This window comes from Peromyscus eremicus, chromosome 1, assembly GCF_949786415.1.
Source record: "Peromyscus eremicus chromosome 1, PerEre_H2_v1, whole genome shotgun sequence".
Classification (NCBI taxonomy): domain Eukaryota; kingdom Metazoa; phylum Chordata; class Mammalia; order Rodentia; family Cricetidae; genus Peromyscus; species Peromyscus eremicus.
The window spans coordinates 175,134,237-175,159,298 of record NC_081416.1 but is presented as its reverse complement, the minus strand read 5'-3'; the positions used below and the strand labels follow the sequence as shown (position 1 = coordinate 175,159,298).

Below are 25,062 nucleotides of genomic sequence, written 5' to 3'. Positions count from 1 at the left end.
AGCAAAAATGTAAGTTTATAAACGTCTTAATATACCTTAGGCTATTTGAATGAAGTTTCAAATTCTCTAGAAATATATTTTTTTTAATTTCTTTTGCACAAAAGTCACAGAATAAAAATTTTAAAATTCATGTAATTTTTTTATGTTTAAAATGTTTCAAAGATTGTTTTAAGCTGGGATTCCATGAAGCATATTGGAGTTAGCTGATAATGTATAACAAACCATTAATAAAAGAAGCAAATATTTGATGACTCAAAACTCCAAGATTCACAGCTGGAGAGATGATGCTGAGGTCAAGAAAACTGCACTGCCCTTATTGAGGACTTGAGTTCAGTTCCAAGACACAAAGCAGGTAGCTTATAGCATTATATAACTATAACTCCATGGGAACCAATGAGCTCTTGATACCTCTGAAGGTACTATACACAAAAATATGGGGACACACACACACAAAAAAAAAAAGAAAAAGAAAAAACAGCTACCTCCACTACTATTACCACTCCTAATACTTCTACCACTTAATATCTAAAAAAAAAAAAAACTCTAAAATTCAATAACAGGATTTATTCTGTGACAACACTCAGTAATTATCATATACAAGAACAGGAAAATAAATACCACTCTTTATATATAAATAAATTTAACAATTTATTCCCATGGGAACAACCCTGAAGGGAAACCGGCCATTTTCTCCTGGAATACTTCATCAAAGGCTTCAGCTTGAGCAACTGTAAAGTGATTCTTCCAGTCCCCAGCCATGCCTAGAAAATGTGAAGCAGATACATAGTTGGGTTAATGATGATCTCAACACTGCTCTCAGTCTTTCCTTCACATGCTTTTACCATCTGCTTGACAAGAACCACAAAGTTAGTAAAGTAGAAGTACCGGTGACTTCCTGGAGAATATATCTTATTTTCTTGAAATAATATACATCAATCTTCTAAGTCTGTGGTGATAATGTAACCCCTTATTCTTTCTCATCATATCAGCTATATACTCTAATAGCTTCCACACTAGCTCTACCTTTTAGATGTTGAGATTATTCTTGCTTCCCACTACACCTGCATCCATCACACTGTCCAACTACTCAACAGAGTTTCTTATTTCAATTATCCAAACAGATTTCAATTGTTCTTTCTTAATTTTAGTGTACACTTTTAAAAGTTCTATAAAACATGCAAGCAATTTTTAAAAGATCTTTAAAATTAAGTTTAATTGTATGTGTGTAGATATACATGAATGCAGGTTCCTGCAGAGCTTTAAGGCATAGGATCCTTTAAGCTGGAGATGCACATTGTTGTGAGCTATATGCCAATTATCTTGATGCTTTCATCAGATGCAAGAGACCCAGATACTGCCAGCTGAGAACATTCCAAGATTTCTGTTTTCAATCACCATGGTGTCTGGTGATGCATGAAGACATACATGATCTTTTCACCAGACTTTGGTTGTCACCACTCCTTTCTAGTATGTCTTTAGTTTTGACATTAAAGATGACAAATTGTCCATCTCTATTATTGAATTGTGTGTTCCTTTTTTGTAGAATGCTGATGTCTTCCATATACTCACTTCTTGTTCTTTGGTTTCCTAATTTATGCAACTGTGAACACCTCTTTCTATCTTCCCTTCATGTAGTATTCTGCAGGCCCCATCCTTGCTGTCTTTATTTTATAACTCTCAAATTTTGATGAATTTTCTTTTTGTAAAGATGCCTCAAATATGTATCTAATATATTTAAACTGTAAAATGTTTTTTTCATCAGCAAAGGCTTCATTCATCAAATAATAACAGACACATAGAACATACTCAGTATGGAATTGTTGAAAGCTTTTATGAATGAGGAAGGAAGGTACTGGCCTTGTTTTCATTTTGCAGAAGAGGAAAAATTAGTCCTTGAGATGATACACAGATTGATAGTGATGGATATAGACTTGAAGCCAAAAAGACTGATAGCAGAAGTCATGCTATTCCTAATTACGTTGTATTTCTTATGTATCATTTAAGTTAACTTCACATTCCCAGTGGTATTATTAAAGAAAATATATGCTGTTCAAAATTAAATGGTAATTATTGGTACACCATATTCAAATAATATGCCATTAATTGATATGAGTATAAGAGTGTCATCTGTTAAGATGGGAATCTATCGGTATCCATTGCTACTCTCACGTTTGTTATTTACTTCATTATTGGAATAAATTTCTTTATTGTTTCCCATAGCACCCCTGGCTCTTCATAAGCCAGACTGGATGCTGAGCTACCAGAATCTCAGTCAATTCAATGTCTACCCACATTGATTGAATCAGCCCAGATGAGAGAAGCATGTCTTTGCAGGTACAGACATGAAGTTGTAAGCCAAATTATATCAAAATCCTGAGCACATTATAAGCATATATTTCTCTTCATGTGTTCATCTTAAAAATCTCTTCAAACTCTGGTGTGTCAGGGGACAGGATAACCCTAATTTTTGGTGGCTTAAGTCTTGTTGGAAAGGAACTTCCTCATAGTTATGGATGCTGCCAGTCTCACAAACGTTTGTTGTCCAGTCTTTCCCGATTTTTTATTGGCCTGCAGATAGTAGGCTTCATTCTAGGTCTATTTCCCTCTGTGTCTCAGATTAATGCCTTCTAAGGACATGAGTGAAAATGATTAATGGCTCAAGCATTCTATTTAGGAAACATCCAATGTGAAGTATTGAGTTCCAAAACCTATGAAGTTTGTCAGAAGATGTTTTCTTCCACATGTCTTCATTGTGACAATGTCGAATGACTATCTCTCTAGTCTGTAGTATCTAAATATGGAATCATAATGATCAAAGTTGTTTATACATAATTATTACTTGAAGCTTAAAACCAAATTCATCCCACCAAGTCAAATAACTGAGTCTCCCAGGTAAAGAGTAGCTCTTCAGAGGCAAGAAAAGGGATTTTTCTTGGATCCTGAGAAGATCAACTAAAGGACAGTGAAAATAGGTCTAGAGAATTCCTCCCACTTAAGGTCAGTATAGCAGTTAGCAAAGCTTTTCATGCATTATGATTTAGGGAATTAAGTATCTACTGGTAAGTAATTCAATTAATTTTAGAATTAATCTTTGATCACTCATACCTTCAATTTAAAAAAAAAGGAACCAACCTGATGTAGGAATTGAAAAGACCAACATTATGCTCAAGCATCTTATTCTTTTAAAAGTATTTCCCAGATATCCATCTCAGCAACCTCTATTATGAAGTCATGAATCAGGGTGAGGTAAATAATGAAGTTGGTCTCCCCCTTAAATGACCTGGTTTCCAGTGGGACTCATGGCTTATATTTTTGGTTGTGAGCCTAGCCTTTAATGGATGAGCTATCCCTCCAGCCCTACTCATGGCTTATAATGAGTGTGAGTACAAGAAAAATCCCCACAGTAAAAATTATCTTCTAATGTAGAAGAAATGGATGTCATATATAGTCACTACAATAAATTATAAAGGACTTACAGAGTCACATCATTTTTTTTGACAGAAATGACATATATAATACACAAAAAATACAATCTTTTGGAAGAGACTTAACTACAATTCCATTGTGGTCTCATCCTAGAAGAGTCTACATGGAAAAAAGGAAATGACAGATATCTTCACAGAATTGTGTCCTTAATTCTATTGCATCAGCTCAAGTGTGTTTCTGACAAAACTTTTTTTTTTGTTGTTTTTTATTTTTTGAGACAGCGTGTCTCTGTGTAGCTTTGTGCCTTTCCTGGAACTCACTTTGGAGACCAGGCTGGCCTCAAACTCACAGAGATGTGCCTGGCTCTGCCTCCCAAGTGCTGGAATTAAAGGCGTACACCGCCGCCGCCGCCGCCACCACCACCACCACCCGGCCTGACAAAACTTTTACATGTTAGTTCCCATAGCCTTTCCCTATTAAACAAGCCACTTCATTCCTTTTGGCTTTCATTAAAGCCTTTTATGTATACATACTGTTTTGCTTCGGCCAAATTCGGATTTATTGCAAGAAATCCAAGAATGGGTAACTTCTCTTCTTATGTGTTACCTTCAGTTCTAGTGCAGACAACTCTGTCTCCATAGAGTCTGGAGCACAGCAGTCTGAGGTTATCTGTCAAAAGTAGTGGATTCTCCAAAGGTCTCAGTCCATAGTATATAGATGACCATATTTTTGAGGTGACATGTATGTGTGCTCAAATCTGAGCCCAAACTTCCTCTTGTGAGGACACTAGGAATATTGGATTAAATGCAATCTGGTAACCACTTTAACTTACTTCTCTATATGTATACTTCTGATGTCTTTATATTCTATGACATGATCCTTATAATCTAGGTAGAGGAGGATTGGAGGTTAAGGCTGAAGCCTGTAAATTATTAGAAGAAGAAAATTAAACCCATAAAACATAACTCTCCACTTGCTGCATGTATACCCATGTTCTTTACTTGTCCCCAAAGACCTGACATCTGATTCATTCCTTCTTCAATGCCAAGTCCCACCTCACTAATTATTTGCTAACTAGTTAAAGGTGACACTCGAGGTGTGATTCTTTCTGGCAAAGTTGTTCCTTAACTTTACAGCTATTAAACCATACCCTCAATCTGCACCAAGCATAGAGAGATAGCACAGACATAGAGAAGATGTATATTCCCATTCCTGGAGAGGCATTCAGAACAAACTGAGTAGCCCTGACCCTGAAGAAATCTCATTTTAAGTTAATAAACATCATCAGATTGTAATATTGGTAAATAATTTGCTCAGTCTTTATGGGGTCTATTCTCACCCTAGTGTGGGACAGCAATTTTGACATGTTCGACATCTTTTCCAGCCATGAATGGAAGTTTTTCTGTGGTTATCATCCCAGGTATATGTTTGGCCCTATGCACTACATGTTTTCTTTAGATTTTTATGATATAAGAATCCTTACCAGACCTCATTGCAACACGTCTACCCTTTTGTTTTCCATTTAGGGTATTGGACACAACCATTTGCAAACCCAAGATGCTCAGCCAGAATAAATCAATTTTTTCAGAGCTACTGAAGCCTACATCATCACCATGGAATGACTCATCTTAAGGTCTGTGAGAAACTATGATATGATGAGCAATGACTTCTGAAACATTCCCAACTTTTTCTTAGAGTCTTTTTAAAACACCAAGCCCTTCACATGTTCTGACATCATTTAAAGCTCAAAAATTTCTTCACCTTTTCTCAAGAGAACCAAATCATTAGCAGCCACATTTTTTGTCAGGAGACTGAAATTGGACATTTTATTTTCCTTCATGGCTTGGAAGGAGCTGTACTTGAGGACCATATCCAGCTCATCTGGCTCTAATCTTTTTCCTAGGAAGTCACAAATCTTCTTTATGGTGCTCTTTGTGTCCTAAAAGAAGAAGAAACAAAAATAAAGATAATCAACAGAAAGCTCTGAGAGAACAGATGCAGAGATGGGAACTATGGATGGAGGGTGAAAAGGGACATTAATTGGCACAACTATGAACACCTGAATATTGACAAAGAAGCCAAAACTATACAATGGAAAAAAGAAACCATCAACAAATGGTGCTGGCATAACTGAATGTCAACATGGAGAAGATTGCAAATAGATCCATATCTGTCACCACGCACAAAACTCAAGTCCAAGTGGATCAAAGACCTTAACATAAATCCAGTTACACTGAACTTGACAAAAGGGAAAGTAGGAAGAAGTCGTGCATGTTTTAGCACAGGAGAGCACTTCCTAAATATAACACCAGTAGCACAGACACTGAGAGCGACAATTAATATATGGGACCTCCTGAAACTTAGAAGCTTTTGTAGGGCAAAGGACACAGTCAATAAGACAAAATGACAGCCTATTGATTGAGAAAAGATCTTCACCAACCCCATATCTGACAGAGGGCTGATCTCCAAAATATGTAAAGAACTCAAGAAACTAGACATCAAAATACCTAACAATTCAATTAGAAAATGGGCTACAGAGCTAAACAGAGAATTATCAACAGATTTATCTCAAATAGCCTAAAGACATTTAAGGAATTGCTCAACATCTTTAGTCATCAGGAAAATGCAAATAAAAATGACTATGAGATACCATGATCAAAAACGCTGATGACAGCTTATGTTGGAGAGGATGTGGAGGAAAGCAAACACTCCTCCACTGTTGATGGGAGTGCAAACTTGTACAGCCACTCTGGAAATCAGTATGGTGGTTTCAAAGAAAATTGGGAATCAATCTTCTTTAAGACCCAGCTATAGCCTTCTTTAGCATATACTCAAGGAATGCTCAATCATACTACAAGGACACAACTATATTCACAGCAGCATTGTTCATAATAGCCAGACCTGGAAACAACCTGGTGTCCCTCAAACAAAGAATGGATGAAGAAAATGTGGCACATACACACATTGGAGTACTACTCAGCAGTAAAAACAATGACATCATGAAATTTTCAGGCAAATGTATGGAAGTAGAAAATATCATCCTGAGTGAGGTAACCTAGACTCAGAAGGACAAACATGGTATGTACTCACTCATATGTGGATACCAGATTTCAAGCAAAGGATATCTAGACTGCAACAGGCAACTCCAGGGAGGCTAGCCAGCAGGGAGGATTCTAGGAGGGATGCATGGATCACTCAGAGAAGAAGAAATGGATGATATCTACATGAGCAAACTAGGGGTGAGGGGCTAATGGAGGGCAAGGAAGGGAGGATGAGAACATAGTGGAATGGCAGGTTTGAGCTGGAACAGGAACAGACTGGGAGAGCAATGAAAGAAATAACATGATAAATGAAAACATCATGGGAATAGGGAGAAACAGAGTGCTAAAGAAGTTCCCAGGAATACACAAGGATGACTCCACTTTAGACTATTAGCAATAGTTGAGAGGGTGCCTGAACTGGCCTACTTCAGTGATCAGATGGGTGATTATCCTAACTGTCATCATAGAGCTTTCATCCCGTGACTGATGGAAGCAGATGCAGAGATCCACGGCCAGGAGAAGGGCCGAGTTCCAGGAGTCCAATTGATGAGAGAGAGAGGGATTCTATGAGCAAGGGACATCAAGACCACGATGTGGAAACTTACAGAGACAGCCAGCCAAACTACTGGAAATGCATGAACTGTGGACCAATAGCTGTGGAGCTCCCATACTGAACTAGGCCCTCTGGATGAGTGAGACTGTTGTTTAGTTTGAACTGTTTAGGGGGCCTCCAGGAAGTCGGTTCAGGATCTGTCCCTGGTGCTTGAGCATGCATTTTGGAGCCCAGTGTCTATAGTGGGACAACTTGCACAGCCTTGTTGCAGGGAGGAGGGGCTTGGACCTGTCTAAACTTACTGTACCAGGCTCAGCTGATTCCCGTGGAAAGACCTTGCCTTGGAGGAGGGGGGAATGTGGGTTGGGTTGGGGGTGAATGCAGGGGTGCAAGAGGAAGGAGGAGAGGGGTATCTGTGGTTGGTATGTAAAATGAATATAAAATTTCTTAATAGAACTTTCTTAGTAATAATTGAAAAAAGGAACTTAGACACACAAGAATGTAGTCAAGCATTGCTGATAGTGACTTATTTGCCAGTGGTCTTGGTTTGCTGGCAGTGAGCACAGGCATGGCTCCTTTAAGAGATGGCTTTCAGGCTTAGTGCTAGGAACAATAATAGGCGGTGGCTCTTTTAAGAGGCCCTAGTACCAAATACTTACATGGGGCTTATGAGCAGCTGGCAGCATGCTACTATGTGGCAGCATGGAACTAGAAACTTCCCAGAGATCAGGAAGTAAACATGGCTCCCAATGCTGATGGTAAACACGCCTCTGCCATAAGACTAGACTCTCAGGGAACTGAAGGGGAGGAGCTAGTGTGAGCATTCTGTGATCTAATTTACATAGCACTTTTTTTGTTCATGGAGACAGAAAAGTTATCCATGTTTAATAAGGACAGAATTTTAAAGAGAGCCTCTAAGCAGGTCACAGTGTGTTTAAAAATATGTATAGGCTTGGAAGAGAGAAAAAAAGAATATATATGGTCGTTGATTAAAAAAATATAGTTTTTTAAAAAAAGAAATTTCCTTAAACAACATGCCATATAAATACGGAAAACACACTGAGAGTCTGTATACTGTATGCTATTGTATTCTCTTTAAATTTTTGACTACTCATCAGCAAATGAGAACTGCAAAAAAACATTTCATTATGAAAGTTGCTACATTAAACCAACCTATATATTTTAAAACTATCTTGACCTCAAAATTTAAGTCAAAAGATATGTTACTTTGGGAAAGAAATTCTGATTTTATTTCCACAGGAAATGAGAGGCTCTGGAGTCATTCAGGGTTAAGAAAAATCAGGTTTGAATGAGAAAGACCCCCTGAAAAATCTCCAGTGGAAAGGGTTACCCAGCTGATGTAATGTTTGAGAGGCCCTCTGTTGCAGTTCCCTCTGAGTTCTGCATCAGAACAACTTCAAGGCTGCTGGCTGAGATGATCCAGCTTCACAAATACTTCAGTCAGAACTTGACCATAATCCTGAGTTTTCTCAGGATCCCCAAAAGATTACCAGAAGTCAAAATCAACTGCAAATAGTCTGGAGAATTACACCCATGTTCCCAATAACACACTATGATTGTCATTATTTGGAGGGTTGGCTACAAGTTGTTATACATAATGGTCAGAAAAAAAGACAAATGAAAGAGGTTAGATTCAGGAATCTTGTTCTGAAAAAGATAAAGGGGGTATAGAAATGATAGGATAAAAGGGTAGACTATTGAATCTACTTTAATCCAAAAAAACAAACAAACATTAATCTTATGTGTTTGATATTGATATGGATTTTGGTTTATTGATACAAATTTAAAGTTAATTTTGTTATAATGTATGTATATTTCAACTCTTGTTTCAAGTATTATGTTTATGCTGCTAATTTTAAAATGTAATATATAGTTAAGAAATATAGATTAATAGTCATCTATAATAGCAAATGAATAGTTGTGTTAGGTCTTATAGGTATACATAGGTATATTTCATTTAGATAGGCAATCTTCAAACACTTCAAAGACCTACAGAATATTTAAAATGTTTTAAGAACATAGACTTTTCTGACAGTGAGACAGTAATCAACAATTACTTTAAAGAGGATGATGGGCATCAAAGAAATTCTATATGGAGTTTGTTTTCTTTATGGAAAAAGCTATCCACAGAGGTAAAGAAACTGACATTGCCTCAATTGATAACAGTTACTGTCTAAACTTGACCATCAGGGTGCTAGAAATGTGACTGCTGAACTTTGCCAAGATAGTGTAGGACAGTCCTTCAATATTCCCTGCTTAACAGGAAAGTCTGTCAGATATACTTGGCCTGAAGGCCAGCATTGGATGCCCCAGTGTTACAGATGACCTTTGGGTGACTGTCCAGGCAACCTGATGCCCTGCCATTAGGTAACTTTTTACCCTTCTGGCGTCTTTGATGGAGTTGAAGACTAGTTATAATTATAGTTTTCCTTAGTTATAATAGATAGTAAATTAGATACAAAATTTTAGACAGACCAAGATAAGATAGATAATTAAGTATTTTCTCTAATTTTGCCAAATGTAAATGGATCAGATACGATTACTCTAATTCTTACTTAATAACTGTTTTAGCTGTATATAGTTTTACTCTATTAAGGGGAAAACCTTCCTTTTTAATTAGACAAATAGGGGAAAATTATCTGTAACAATCTTTTCTAGAATATGAATATGTATTACTCATATTGATTAATAAAGAGCTGACAGACCAGTAGCTGGGCAGAAAGTTAGGCAGTAAAACCAAATTGAAAATGATTGGAAGGAGAGCAGATTCAGGAGATATGCCAGCCAGCTGATCAGGAAACAAGACATGGTAGAGGACAGGTAAAGCCATGAGACACCTGACAATACATACATTAATAAAATGGGTTGATTTAAAGGTAAGACTTAGCTACTTACAAACCTGAGCTATCAGCTGAGCATTTATAGTTCACATTCAGCCTCTGAGTTAGTTATTTGGGACAAGGTGGTTGGGACAGGAAACTTCCTATTACATAGTCCTACCTACAAGATAAGCTAGGGCAATGATGCCACAAAGCTCATGAGAGTAACCATTGACGTGATTGATATGAAAATAACTGATTTTACTTAAGGCCTACTCTATGAGATGGGACACACAGCTGACACTGCTTTGTGGACCAGAGACTAGACAGACTGGGAACCTAGGGTAAAATCAAATAATACTGGTCTGAAAAATTCGTGACAAAATGACTCCAGATGGTGATCTGCTACGCTCTGAATAGTGCTTTGTACAGCCGCCATCGGAGAAGTTTTCTCCCAAAACAGTTGAGGAGAAAAATAGAGATCCACAGACAGAGAATACACAGAGTTTGAGATACTTTTGAACAATCAGCCCTAAATGGTATGTCTCTACCAAATCTCTCACTTTAAATCTCAGACAACTCTCAGGAGAAGGAAGAGTGTTAGAGCCAGAGAAGAGGGAGGACACTAAGAAAACATGACCATCCACATCAACATAAGAAAAGCTCATATGGCCGGGCGGTGGTGGCACACGCCTTTAATCCCAGCACTCGGGAGGCAGAGCCAGGCGGATCTCTGTGAGTTCGAGGCCAGCCTGGACTACCAAGTGAGTCCCAGGAAAGGCGCAAAGCTACACAGAGAAACCCTGTCTCGAAAAAAAAAAAAAAAGAAAAAAAAAGAAAAGCTCATATGAACCCACAGACTGGAGCAGCATGCATAGTGCCACACCAGTCTGCACCAATCCTCTGCTTATATGTTAGGGCCACAGATTATTAATTTTGTGGTCTTCCTGGATGTATGATAATGTGGGTCTCTGCTTGTGCCTTCTCTTGTGCTGTTTTCCTTCTATTGGTTTGTCTTGTCCAACTTAGAGGAGATAATATTATTTCATCATATTGTACTTTATTTTGTTATATTTATTAAAAATAAATGAATGAAAACCTACCCACTAGAGTAAAGGTTAACAACTGAACTGTCATTTATACCTGCTGGTAGAGGGAAAATCCACTGTCTCCAATGAATTGACACTGGATATATCAACCACTGCAGAAATGTCTTCATGTGAAGGAGTAGATGACCAACATGTACTAGACTCCACAGTTGTGTGTGTGTGTGTGTGTGTGTGTGTGTGTGTGTGTGTGTATGCTTTTATTTGGTTGCAGTTCAGTGGGTTTTTTGGTTATTGTTTCATTTTGTTTTCTTTCAGGAGGAATTTTGTTTTATTTGGATTTTGTTTGGTTTTTCAGAAACAATTTAAGCTTGTGTGGATGAGGAGGAGGAGAAAATTTGGAAGAAATTGTGGGAGAGAAAGAATACATTCAAAATACATTTAAATTTAAAAATTCTTTTAAACAATAAAAATTTTTATAAGAGAAATAAAAATGAAAACAAAAAATTTACAGCTGTCAGTAACCTTCATCATCACCAGAGTCTACTTCTAAAAGGTACACAGTGGCTATAAGATTCTTTTCCTTTTAATTTAATTTAATTCTTCTTTTCCTTCTTAACTAAATTTTTGAACTAATCTAAGGATGAGAAGTGTTTTCTCTGACAGACTGCATATGTTTTTTCTTGTTCAGTAAAAATTACAATTGATATTTTTATCTGTGATATATAAATGATGGTTATCTTTCACTGATAATTTCCAAACTACCTAAACTTTTGTGTTGCTAATCAAATTTGAATATATTTGTGCTTATATGCTTGGTGTCATTATTATGTGTCCATCAGTAGAGGGAGAAATTTTTAACTATATGAAAATAAAATACACAAATGAACTTAAAATTATTTCAATTAATGATCTTGTAAATCAATGTCTCTTTTAGTCAAGGTTGACCTCAATCCTACCATACAAACAAGGATATCCTAGATACCCAGGCACTCAGTGCTGTTCATGTGACTTCAGCACTTGTGCTCTCCCATGATTCACAGATTTCCTGTCTTTGTTCCTCTTGTTGCCATCAAGGGGAGATGACATACATTTGGGCACAACAGTGGAATGAAGCTGCTTTACAAATTCCCCACTGACAACTGAGTTATCAGGTGTATCAAATGTGTTCCATAGACAAAATCAAAAACCCTATAGTACAAATGTGAGCAACCCCACCCTATCCCATGGTGGAGTAGGACAAAGAAGTTGTGGGTGATGGACAAGGAGGCTGGAGAGAAAATTCCAGATGCAGCTCAATAAAAGACATAGGGCATAATCTCAATTTTATTGACTCTTCATTGACCTAACACTAACATGGGTATACTGAAGAATGTGAGGTGCTGCATGGGGTAAGTTTGTGAGAAACCTTGTGATTGAGGTAAGAATTTAATCTACCTGTTTCATGTCTTTGTAGCTCAGTAGCAGGAAGTTGTCACTTTCTCTCATGGACAGCCAGGCACGGGTGTGCTCAAACCATGATCCACATAACACTATGTGAAGGGAAGAGAAAAGTGTTGATTATAAAGAATGAAATGAGGTCTGCCTGATATTCTTCTCTTTTCTGCAAATGGCACACAGCTTTACTAAGAAAAATCAAACTGTGTTTCCAGTATACAACGTGACATTTAACACATAACACAGATAGTGACCTGATTAAATCAAGTTCATTAGTAAACTTATCATCTCACAGCTTTACCCCTGATGCCTCATAGAGACATCCTCCTGGTGGGCTACAATAATGGAGACATATTTTGAGAAAAGCAATCATACCAATACAGTAAGCCAGAGGGGTCTTTGCATGGCCATGCTTAGACTTTATATTACCATCATGTCTAAAGGTCTATCTTACCACTTTTGGAGGGAGATCCCCTCATCCTGGCATCTACCTCTAAGGTTCCACCACTTCTCAATAGTGACTCCTCAATACCCTAGCCTCCTAAACACAGACTACTAGAGACCTTCCAGGAATAGCATGCCACCTTCACTCCAAAGCTTCAATTACATTACCAGGGCTACTGTGATGTATTCTCAACAGTCACAGTGTCCTAACTGTTCTTGGTCTAGAGCTCTCTCTACATTTCTCAGATGCCATTGCACACTTGCATTTTTCATGATTATCTGAAGACCTAACTAAATCAAGTCAGAAGTGAAGTTAAGAGTTAAGCAAGGGTCAGAGCAGTAGGATGCATGAATTCAAGGAATCTAAGATTTGATTGAAAGCTGGGGTCAAATGATCTACAGAGAAGTAGTAGAGGGAAGTGAAATGCACAATACATGACAGAATTTTTTATTGAAAGCTGGGTGAAAATGATCTGCAGAGAAGTAGTAGAGGGAAAATAAATTGTACAATACATGACAGAATTAAGCCACTTAAAGAGATTGAAAGCTGGGCTCAGGTGATGTCTCAATGAAAAACATTTCTTTTGCATGTGTGAGGACCTGAGTTTGAATCCTCAGGAACCATTCAACAATGGTGATGCAGTAAATTTGTTACCCTAGTGCTCCTTCTATGACAACCAGGACCAGCTAATCTGGCACACACAGTGATGAACAATAAGAAAGATACTCTGTCTCAAACAAGGTAGAAATTATGGCTCAACACCTGATGTTGTTGTTTGTCTTCCACACTCAAGCTTTGGCACAAGAATAGCCACATTTATACATTTGTAACCACACCATCATAAACACACATACCTATGCACATCCAAAAAAAAACCTAAAAGCCAAGCCAAATGTGGCGTTCATCTGCAAGACTAAAACTCTGGAGGTCAAGACAAGAGAAGACCAGAGGTTCAATGTCTTTTTCTATTACATAGAAAATTTGTGGTCAACCTGGGATACAACAGATCCTGTCTGAAAACAAACAAAAAGGCAAAAGCATTTTAGGGACGGCACTAAGCATAAGCTAATGACATATATGTAGCTGATAATTAAAAGTAGTTCTGCCTAGAAAGTCATTTTAAAAGATATGTGTTTATTTGGAGTTACAATATCTCAACAAGGCTGTCTCCATCTTGATATGTAGACAAGCATGCTCTTGAACTATTGATTCATTTGAATCTGTCCCATGAATGTTGTGATTGCAGGCTTGCACCATACTAATCAGCCTGGATATTTATTGTTTTGTTACCTTTTAATTGATGTGTATCAAGTGATGAGACCTAATAGACCTATCCAACAACAAACAACCACAAGATCTGAGTGTTAGTGGGGAGTAATTTTCAATTAGCAGATAAATAAGTACCTGTCTCCTGGTCCTAGAAAAACAGAAAGATTCAAAGATAGAGTTGGGAAGAATGTCATTTTGTATGACATTGGGAAGAATTATTCTCATCAATACAATAACCAGTTGAGTGAAACCAAATGAATGAATCAAGGTTGTATGACATCATTAATAATCACAATTAATTGAATTGAAGGAAATAAGTCATCAAGTAGAGAGAAAGAGGTGGAGAAAGAGGACAGGGAGTAGAAAAGGAAGAGAGAGAGAGAGAGAGAGAGAGAGAGAGAGAGAGAGAGAGAGAGAGAGAATGTTATACATGAACATTTAGAGAATATACAAGGCCCTAGAAACTTGTAGTTAATGAAATAATTTTTGAAAGATTTATTTTATTTTTTCTTTTTCTATATGTTTGTGTGTTTATATATGAGTGTGAGTCTGTGTGTTTGTGTGTCTGCAGAGATGAGAAGAGTGTCAGTTCCCCTGAAGTTGGAGTTATGGAAGATTGTGAGCCATTTGATGTGTGTACTGGGAAACAAACTCCCCTCCCCTAAAAAGCACCAAGTTCTTTTGAGCACCAAAGCATTTCTCCAGTGCCTAATGACATAATTTTCAAAAGTAAGTTATGAAAACAACTTTACTGCATAAGGAAGAGTAGAAATTAGCACAAGTGATCTACACAGCTACTAAATAGTAAATGAAGTAAATAGAGATACAAAAGAGAATGGTGTCATTTTGAAATAATAATGGGTAAAAAAGTGCTTATATAAACCTGAAGACCAAACTATCTCTGTAACCCACATAAATCAGAAGTAGACAACTGACTCCACAAAGTTGTTCTCAGGTTCTCACCAATGTTCTGTGAGATGTGTGTACCCACACAGACAATCACACACACACACACACACACACACACACACACACACACACACCAGATCACAATAAATGAGATATTTTTAAAGGAAAAAAATCACAGTGTGAAGGCAAGTTGCAGGACTTGGGAAAAGCCAATAAGAACAAAGTTAATAATAAGAATATAGAATATATAGAATAAAGAATATAATAAGAAGATAGGAGTAGGAATTCCAAGATATCCCTCACTCTATGAAAGGAGGAAATCTAAAGTTTATAGGTATAGAAAATATATTTAATATCATTTCCTATAGTTAGGAATAGAGTGGTGGTGTTGTGGTGTTTAGTAGCTTTTAGTGTTAACTTTACACAACCTACAACCACCTTGGAAGAGAACGTTCCTGAGGAATAGTCTAGATTACATTGGCCTGTGGGCATGTCTTTCAAAGGTTGTGCAGATAGTACATTGATAATGTAGAAAGATGAAACACATTGTGGAAAGCATCGTTCCCTACTGGAGGGGCGCAGAAAAGCATAAGGAAAGAGAAGGCTAGCTGTGAGCAAGGAAGCATGGGTAAACATCTTTATTGTCTCTCTGCTCTTGACTGTGGACAGAGGACTGTAACTTCCTGCTGACCTTCTCATCAATCATAAACTAACCTGAGTTGTAAGCAACACAAATTCTTTTCTCTCTAAAATGCTTTTTGTTAGAACAGATGCCAATTGAGATGCAGGCAAAATTTCAAACACCACATAGACAAGACCAGAAAAGAACCTCCCCTCATAATATTATAATTAGATAAAGGAAGTACATTGAAATTCACAAGAGAGAAACACCAAGTCAAATGTAAGGGAAAGTCTGTCAGAATAACAGATTTTTTAACTCAGACTTTAAAATGCAGGAGGGACTGGAAAGCTATACTTCAAGTTATAAAAGACAACCAATGACAACTACCGTACTCATCCAAGCTGCTTGTCATAACTCAAGGAGAAATAAAATTTTACATGCAAAAATTATGCAAAATGTATTTATGCCCATCCACACAGCTTTACAAAATATATTTATGGGAGCCCTTCAGACTGAAGTGAAAAACAGATATGTCCATAAGACTGCAATACACACAAGATTGCTTTACCAGTCTCTAATATGGGACAGTACCAGTAAAGTACCAGTAAGCCATGAGCCACATGGCAACTTATAGATTAATAAAAATGGGTTAATTTAAGATATAACAACTGGATAACAAGAAGCCTGAGCCATTGGCCAAAAAGTTTAAATAATATAGTGTCTGTGTGTTTATTTGTGTCTAATAGGCTGCAGGTCCAGGCAGGACTAGAGACAATTCCAGCAACAAATGGCACACAACAGCTTGAGTTTCCACCTGAAACCTGAGAATATTTAATAAGCAATTCTAAACAAACCTAAAAACAGCTTCCTGATTGTCTCTCTCAAATTAGCCACAGCCTGCTTGCTTGCGCTACTCTATGGCGGGTTTGTGGCGAGCAAGCTTGACCTATGCCACATTACACAGAGGTGTCTCCAAGCTGTGTACTATGCTCCATGGGGGATTTGGTCTTTGCTAGTACACACACACACAAACACACACACACACACACACAGAGAGAGAGAGAGAGAGAGAGAGAGAGAGAGAGAGAGAGAGAGAGAGAGAGAGGTTTCTGGGTTATATGCTGCTTTGATAGAGGCATAGACCCACTGCCTCCCAGAGTCAGGCAGTTAACATAGTTCCTCAGAAGCTGGAGGTAAACATAGTTCCACCAAATTGGAAATCTGAGGAAAGTGGAGCCAGCAGCCACAGCTGCCCTTTCAGTCTTAGTAATGATTTAGTTTAAAGCAAGAGATTCATAATAAGAGAGATTCAGATTGGACAGTTTACAGTAGGTATGAAAGTATATGTAGACTTGGAAGAGAGACAAAAAGGAATATATACAGCTATAAAAAGAAATAGTTTTGAAAATAAAGTCTTTAAGAGAAAATAAAAGTAATATAAAAAATAAGCCACATTAAGATGGATATCACACAGAGAATCTAGATTGTGTCTTCTTTGGGATTTTTAACTGCAGAAAGACATTTGATTGTAAAGACTGCTAAATTAAGCATTTATATATATTAAAGGTATCTTGACTTCAAAATTTTCATCTAAGGATATGTTGCTTTGGAAAGGAAGCTCTGCTTTTGTTTCCACAGAAATCAAGGGGTTATGGATTTGTTCCAGATTAAGATACATCAGGTTTAACAAGCCAAGACCCCCTGAAACGTCTCTGATGACACCATGGCCCAGATGATCCAACATTCGGAATGGTGTCAAGGCAACTGGCTCACACAATACAGCCTCATGGACTACTCCATAATCTTAAAATTTTCTTTATGTTCTGATAAGAAATATAGCACTCTCACTCAGCAGGAAGTAGTATGAGAAGCTATGCACAAATTCCCAAATATACCAGGCTGGCTTTGGAGATGGAATTGGCTCACTCCTTCTCTAAACCCAAGCATATTTCTAAAAAAAATGCTGAGAGATTATTCTGTCCCATATTAGAACCCTCTGGTGTGGGACAGACAAAAAACAATATTTTATATAAAGCAGGTTGATTATAAATGCAATCTCTTTCTAAAGAAAAAGAGGATAATATAGATAATGATAAGATGAAAGGGTAGATTAATGAACCTACTTTTAAAGAACAACAACTTGTTTAGAAATGTTTTACATTGCTATGGATTTTGGTTTATTGATACATGTTTAAACTTATTTTTGCTACACTGTTTATGTATTTCTACCCTTGTGGGAGGTATTATGTTTATGTAACTCATTTAAATTGTAGTGGATAATCAAGAAATACAGATTAATAATTAGTTTTCTGTGATATTCAAAAGTATAGCCATGTTAGTTAAGTTTTCTAGGTATACATAGATATATTTCAGATAGATAGGTAATCTTCAAACACTTCAAAGACCTACAGAATATGACATTTAAAATGTTTTACAAATTTAACCTTTCTGGACAGTCAGATATGTCTGCCCCTGGCAACACTGGATTTACTTCAGAGAGGAGGATGGGCATTGAAGACACTCCATATGGAGTTTATCTTCTTCTTGGCAAAAATAGCCATTTGGGCAAGAAACTGTTCTTCCCTGGACTACTTGAAAAAATGTATCAACTGGACATGCAGGACCATTAGGAATGTGACCACTGAACTTTGCTTGGCAAAATGGTCCTTAAGGTACCTACTTCACAGAGGAAACTGCCAGACATTCTACAGGACACAGAGAGAAGTGACGGAGAGTCTCTAGGCCTGTGGGCTGAAGACAGATGCTCTAAATTTACATGACTGTCCAGGCTTCCAGCTGTCTCTGTATACTCTCACAAGACTCCTGAAAGTTGCTTGTGTCCTTCTCCTGTTTCTCAGTTAATATTATATCCTTCTGAGGTCTTTGGTATAGTTGAAGACTAGATATAAAATCCTTAGTCAGGATAAAAGATAAGTTAGATATGAAACCTTAGATTCACAAATATATCATAGAATATCTTCTTTAATTTTGCCAAATACAAATAGACTGTATATTATAAATAGACTAGATATTGTAACTGTAATTCTTGCTTGATAATTGTTCCGTTATATGTAATTTTACTATGTTAAAGTTAAATCATTCCCTTTTGAAAAAAAGAAAAGGGGAAGTGCTGGGATGTTGTACATGTGTTGCTCTGATTGACTGATAAATAAAATGCTGATTGGCCAGTAGCCAGGCAAGAAGTACAGTATAGGCAGGATAAGCAGAGAAGAGAATTCTGGGAACAGGAAGGCTAAAAAAGGAGTCTCCAGCCACTTCCACCATGAGAAGCAAGATGTAAAGTATCGGTAAGCCACAAGCCACATGGCAACTTATAGATTAACAGAAATGGGTTAATTCAAGATATAAGAACTGGATAGCAAGAAGCCTAAGCCATTAGACCAAACAGTTTAAATAATATAAGCATCTGCATATTTATGTGGGTCTAAGTGGCTGAGGGCCTGGGCGGGACTAGAGATAACTCCAGTAATACCAGTCAAATTGACACAACCTAGAATTATCTGAGAAAGTCTCAGTTAAGCTATTGTCCCTATCAGATTGTCCTGTGGCCAGGGGTTTGAGTTGTTGTCTTCATTGATGATTGATGTGTTAGGGCCCACAGCATACACAGCTGGTCCTGGGATATATAAAGAATCTAACCTAGCCTGAAACACTGAATGAGTTAGCAAACAAACTAGTAAAATAGTTTCTGCTTCAGTTCTTTCTGGAGATACTGCCCTGACACTTTCCATAGATAGACTGTGACCTGAAAGTGGAAGCCAGATAAACACTTTCTTTCCCTATATTGTTTCTGACAAGAGCACTTTGTCATAGTAATTATAAAGCAAACTAGAACAACAGTTAAACAAGGAAACAGCTTGAGTCCCTTGACAAAATCATCAAAATGACAGTAATCAATAGGGACCTTTCACTAGTAACTGAATATTAATGTCAATTCCCAATTAAAAAACACAGGCTAGGAGATTGGAATAAAAAAGTAGGAAGTATATATTTGTTGTACTCTGTCATAAAAGAGAGATATAACCTTACAAAGAGGTGATGAAGAAAGGTGTTCAGGGCAAATGGAGCTAGAAAACAAACAAGTGTTGCTGATCTAATCTGACAAAATAGACTTGAAAGTAAATCTAGTGAAAAAATGATATTACTTCCTACTAATTAAGGAAACAGTTCATGGAGAGAACTGTACAATTCCACACACACGTGCATCCAGTTCTATACAGAAAATACTATTAGATGTACAGTCACAGACTATCACTAGGTGTCATAGTAGTTTCACTCGCAACAATTAACCCTTCATCCCATTAGAGAGTAGACAGAAATAAATCACAGATAAAATTGCCTTAAAAGATATCTATAGAATATTTTATCCAAACACTGCAGAGTACTTCTTGTTCTCAGCAGTCCATGGAACTTTCTCTAAAATAGATCGTATATCAGGACACAAAGAATATCTGAGCAAATATGAGGAAACTGAAATATTTCCTTATATTCTACCTGACAACAATGAGATAACTACATACAAACAGGAGAAATTCCAGAAGGTAAACAAACTCATGGACATCAAACAACTCACAACACAATTATGAATGATTTCTTGAAGAAATCTAGAGTAGAAAGTCTCCTGTAATAAAATGGAAATTAAAACCAATGTACTTTAATCTGTGAGACACAATGTAGACAGTCCTAAGAGAGATGTTTAAAGGTCAATGTTCCTAAACTAAGAAATTAAAGAGATGTCCAATTATTTAGTTAATTATTCACCTTAGGGCTGTAGAAAAGTAACAAATCGAACACCAAAATCATTAGCTGGAAAGAAAGCACTGACGTTAATGAAATTAGTGAAAGGAAAACAGCTCAACAACAAAACAAACCACAGAGTCATGAAGTAGATTTGGTTCTTTCACAATATAAACAATATTGACAAACTTTAGATAAACTAACCAAAGGAAGAATGAATGCCAAAGTTCATACAGTAAGACTTGAAAATGGAGTCATTATGACAAGCTCCAGTGAAATTCAGAAAATTATTAGAGTTTACCTTAAGAACATTCCACCAACCTGGAAAATCTAAAACATATGGATGAATTTCTGCATAGATTAAAAACTACCAAAATTAAGCTAAGATGATATTTTGAACAAGTAAACAAGTAGGAATGGGGAGAAGGCTGAGCAGTTAAAAGCATTCACTGTTCTTTTATAGAATAAGGACTCAGTTTCTACTACCCACATGATAACTCACAATGCCTTCTCCCAGCCTCTATGGTCACCAGACACATATGTAACAAACACAGACATACAAGAAAAATACTTCTACACATAAGATAATATGAACGTTAAAAATAGTCAGGACTGGCCCTGCCCCCACCTCTGGGGTGGAGGACAGCATAGAAAAGACCAGTGCTGAATAACTCAGCAACCACCCAGGCCCAGATTTAGGGCTTTGAGTTGGTTCACCCCCATATTTACCCTATCTATGATCAGGTGGAGAAAGTGGAAAGGGCCAGTCCTGCAGAAGCATAGCCACAGGATCTCCATGACTCTGAGCAACAGTAGGATATCTGAGAGACTAGGGGAGTCAGTATTGATGGTGTAGCAGAAGCCAGAGACCAACAGCTCATTGCAATAAACATTTGCAAGTAAAGCTGTCTGGGCAAGTAAAACATGTCTGTGCATGACACATCTCAGCTCCTGATGCCATTATGATGAACAAGTAGGTGATGGAGAGGTGGAAAAGATGGAGTAACAAAGTGGTACAAGTATGTTGGAATAGGGGACACAACAGTTTTGACTGTTATGAGGGAATACTGCCACTGACAGAGGAGCATGTCATTTCCCAGAGGGGTCAGCAAGATGGTTTGATTTTTGGTTTGTTTGTTTTTCTTTTTCTTTTTAAAATAAATGTATTTGTGTATTTATTTTACTTTCCAGCCATGATTTTCCGCTCTAACCTCTTCTCCCAGTATCTCCCCTAGTGGAACTCCTTTCTATTACCACCCTCCAAACCACTCTTCATCCATTTCTGTTTAGGAAAGGGCAGGTCTCCCATGAGTATCAACAAACCATCGCATATCAAGTTGCAGTAAGACTAAGTACTTCCCCATGTATTAAAACTGGGCAAGGTGACCCAGTATGTGGAGTAGGGTCCGACAAGCCAGTAAGAGAATTGGATATAGCCAGTTTTTCCACTGTTTGGAGTCCCACAAGAGCACCAATCTACAAAGATATAACACATATACAGAGGGCCTAGACCAGTACCATGTAGGCACCCTGGTTGGCATTTCAGACTCTGTGAGTCCCTATGATCCCAGGTTGATTCTGTGAGTATTCATGTTGTGTCCTTGACCCTTGTGGCTCCCACAGTTCTTTCTCCCCCTCTTCTGCAGGATTCTCTGAACTCTACCTAATATTTGCTTGTGGATCTGCATTCGTTTCTATCAGTTGCTGGATGAAGTCTCTCTGATGACAATTGGGCTAGCACCAATCTTATCACAGGAGACAGACAGTTCAGACTACATATCTACTATTACTAGGAGTCTAAGGTGGAGTCTTCCTTGGAGATTCTTGGCAATGCCTTTTGCCAAGTTTTTATCTGACCCTGAAATGTACCCCTTTCCAGGAGTCTTCTTCAGAACTCTCCCCTTCATCCCCCCCCCAACCTGATTGCTCACATTCCCATGCCCAACTGCCCTCAGTTCACTCACAAAATCTATTTCCCTTTCACAGGGATATCTGGGTGTCACTCCCCCCATGAATCCTCCTTGTTCCCTAGTCTCTCTGGGTCTGTGGATCATAGCACTATTATCCTTTATTTTACAGCTAATATCCACATATGAGTGAGTACATACCATGATTGTCTTTCTCTGTCTGGGTTACCTCACTCAGGCTGATTTATTTTTTTCTAGTTCCATCCATTTGTTTTCAAATTACCTGGTGTCCTTGTTTTAAGCAGCTGAGTATTGTTCCACATTTTCTTTATCCATTCCTTGGAAGAGAGACATCTAGGTTTCCAGGTTCTGTCTACTACAAATAAAGTTGCTATGAACATAGTTGAGCAAATATCCATATTGTCTGATCGAACATTCTTGTTATTTGCCCAAGAGTGGTATAGTTTGGTCTTGGGGTAGGTTAATTCCCAGTTTTCTTAGAAACCGCCACACTGATTTCCAAAGTAGCTGTACAAGTTTGCCCTCCCACCAGCAATGGTGAAGTGTTCCCCTCACACTACCTCCTCTCCAGCATGAGCTGTTACTTGTAGGCGGGATAAGGAGGAGAATAAAGGTGGGAAGTGGAAGGCTGAGTCAGAGAGACACTGCCAGCCACCACCATGACAAACAGCATGTGAAGATGCTGGTAAGCCACGAGCCATGTGGCAAGGTACAGACTAATGGAAATGGATTAATTTAAGTTGTAAGAACAGTTAGCAAGAAGCCTACCATGGCCATACAGTTTGTAACCAATATAAGTCTCTGTGTTTACTTGGTCGGGTCTGAGGCTGTGGGACTGGCAGGTGATAGAGATTTGTCCTGACTGTGGGCCAGGCAGGAAAACTCTAGCTACAGTTACTTGTGTTTTTTTTTTTTCCTTAGCCGTTCTGACTGATTAAGGTAGAATCTGAGAGTCATTTTAATTTGCATTTCCCTAATGGCTGAGGATGATGAACATTTTGTTATTTTGTCTTTTTTTTTTCAGAGCTGAGGACCAAACCCAGGGCCTTGTGCTTGCTAGGCAAGTGCTCTACCACTGAGCTAATTCCCCAACCCCCATTTTGTTAAGTATTTCTTAGGCATTTTTGTTTTCTCTGTGGAAATTTCTCTATTTAAATCCATTTTTAATTTGGATTATTTAGTTTGTTGGTGTCTAGTTTTTTTTGAGTTTATATAATTTGAATATTAACTCTAAGTCAAATGTGGAGTTGTTGAAAACTTTTTTCCAATCTATGGGGCTGCAAATTTGTCCATATTGATGCTGTCCTTTGCTTTACAGAAGATTTTTTATAAAGCAAAGATGCAATTTATTAGTTGTTAATCTTAATGCCTGTGCTTTCAGTGTTCTGTTTAGGAAGAGTTTTCTCCTGTGCTAATGCATTAAAGGCTGTTCCCATTTTTTCTTCTATCAAATACAGTATATCTGGATTTATTTCAAGGTCTATGATCCACCTGGTCTTAAGTTTTGTGTGGGATGATAGCTATGGATCAGTTTGCATTCTTCTATGTGCCGACATCCAGTTAGACCAGCACCATTTGTTGAAGATGCTTTCTTTTTTCCTTTGTATAATTTTGGCTTCTTTGTTGAAGAGTGAGTGTCCATCAGTATGTAGATTTATGACTTGGTTTTTGGTTCAATTACTCTGTTCCACCTTTCTATTTTTTTTTTTTTTTTGGTTTTTCGAGACAGGGTTTCTCTGTGTAGCTTTGTGCCTTTCCTGGGACTCACTTGGTAGCCCAGGCTGGCCTCGAACTCACAGAGATCTGCCTGGCTCTGCCTCCCGAGTGCTGGGATTAAAGGCATGCGCCACCACCACCCGGCCCACCTTTCTCTTTTTAAGCCAATACTTTTCAGAACTATAGCTCTGTAGCAGAGCTTGAACTCAGGGATGGTTATATCTCTGGGCATTCTTTTTATTGTACAGGATTGTTTTAGCTATCCTGGATTTTTTGTTTTTCCATATGAAATTGAGTATTGTTCTTTCAAGTTTTATAAACATTTGTGTTAGAATTTCTATGGGAATTATGTTGATTTTGTAGCTTGATTATGGTAAGATGATCATTTTTACTACGTTTATCCTACAGATCCATGAGCATGGGAGATCTTTCCCTCTTTTGATATCATATTCAGTAAAGAACAATACTCAACTTTTAAAAAAAATTTCTTATTTTTTTAAATTTTCTTTTAGGGGGAAGTTACAATGGTGGAGGGCAGGTTTGGAAGACCAGGGAAATGAGTGGTATTGGGGTACATGATGGTAAACTCCCAAAGAATCAATGAAAAATTATGTTATACAACTACTCGGGCCTGAAACAAGCGATGAGTTTGCAGAAGTACTTAAAACAATCTCTATATTAAAAAAAAAATCAGGTCCAGATGAATTTTCTCAGACCCTCAGAAAACTTGACAAAAGCTTGTTGAACTGTTCCATAAATGCAGGAAAAGAGAGCACAATATCAAAGTACTTTTATAAAGTATCATCTTAATACAAAAAGCAGACAAATATTCAACAAAAAATAAAAGTCCAGACCAAAATCCACCATGAACATAGATATAAAACTTCTCAACAAGATACTTTCAAACCAAAACCAAGAATATATCAAAGAGCAGTTAAATGGCTCAACAGGTAAGGTTATTTGCTGCCAAACCTGATGACCTAAATCCACATGAAGAAAAGAAAGAACACATTCCTGTAAGTTGGTCTCTACTCTCCACCTGCACACTTGATTTCAATTGTACCACACAATA

General features: G+C 37.6%; 1 protein-coding gene across 1 annotated transcript in view; it reads right to left on the bottom strand.

The window, feature by feature from the left end:
* Positions 1-648: 648 nt before the first annotated feature.
* LOC131902567 (sulfotransferase 2A1-like) overlaps positions 649-25,062 on the bottom strand; it is a 34,767-nt gene continuing 10,353 nt past the window's right edge. Inside the window, exons 4-6 of the mRNA XM_059253593.1 lie at positions 12,344-12,438; positions 5,188-5,365; positions 649-761 (exon numbers count right to left, since the gene is read on the bottom strand). Coding sequence (XP_059109576.1) covers positions 649-761; positions 5,188-5,365; positions 12,344-12,438 — 386 coding nt within the window. The remainder of the gene's footprint in view (positions 762-5,187; positions 5,366-12,343; positions 12,439-25,062) is intronic.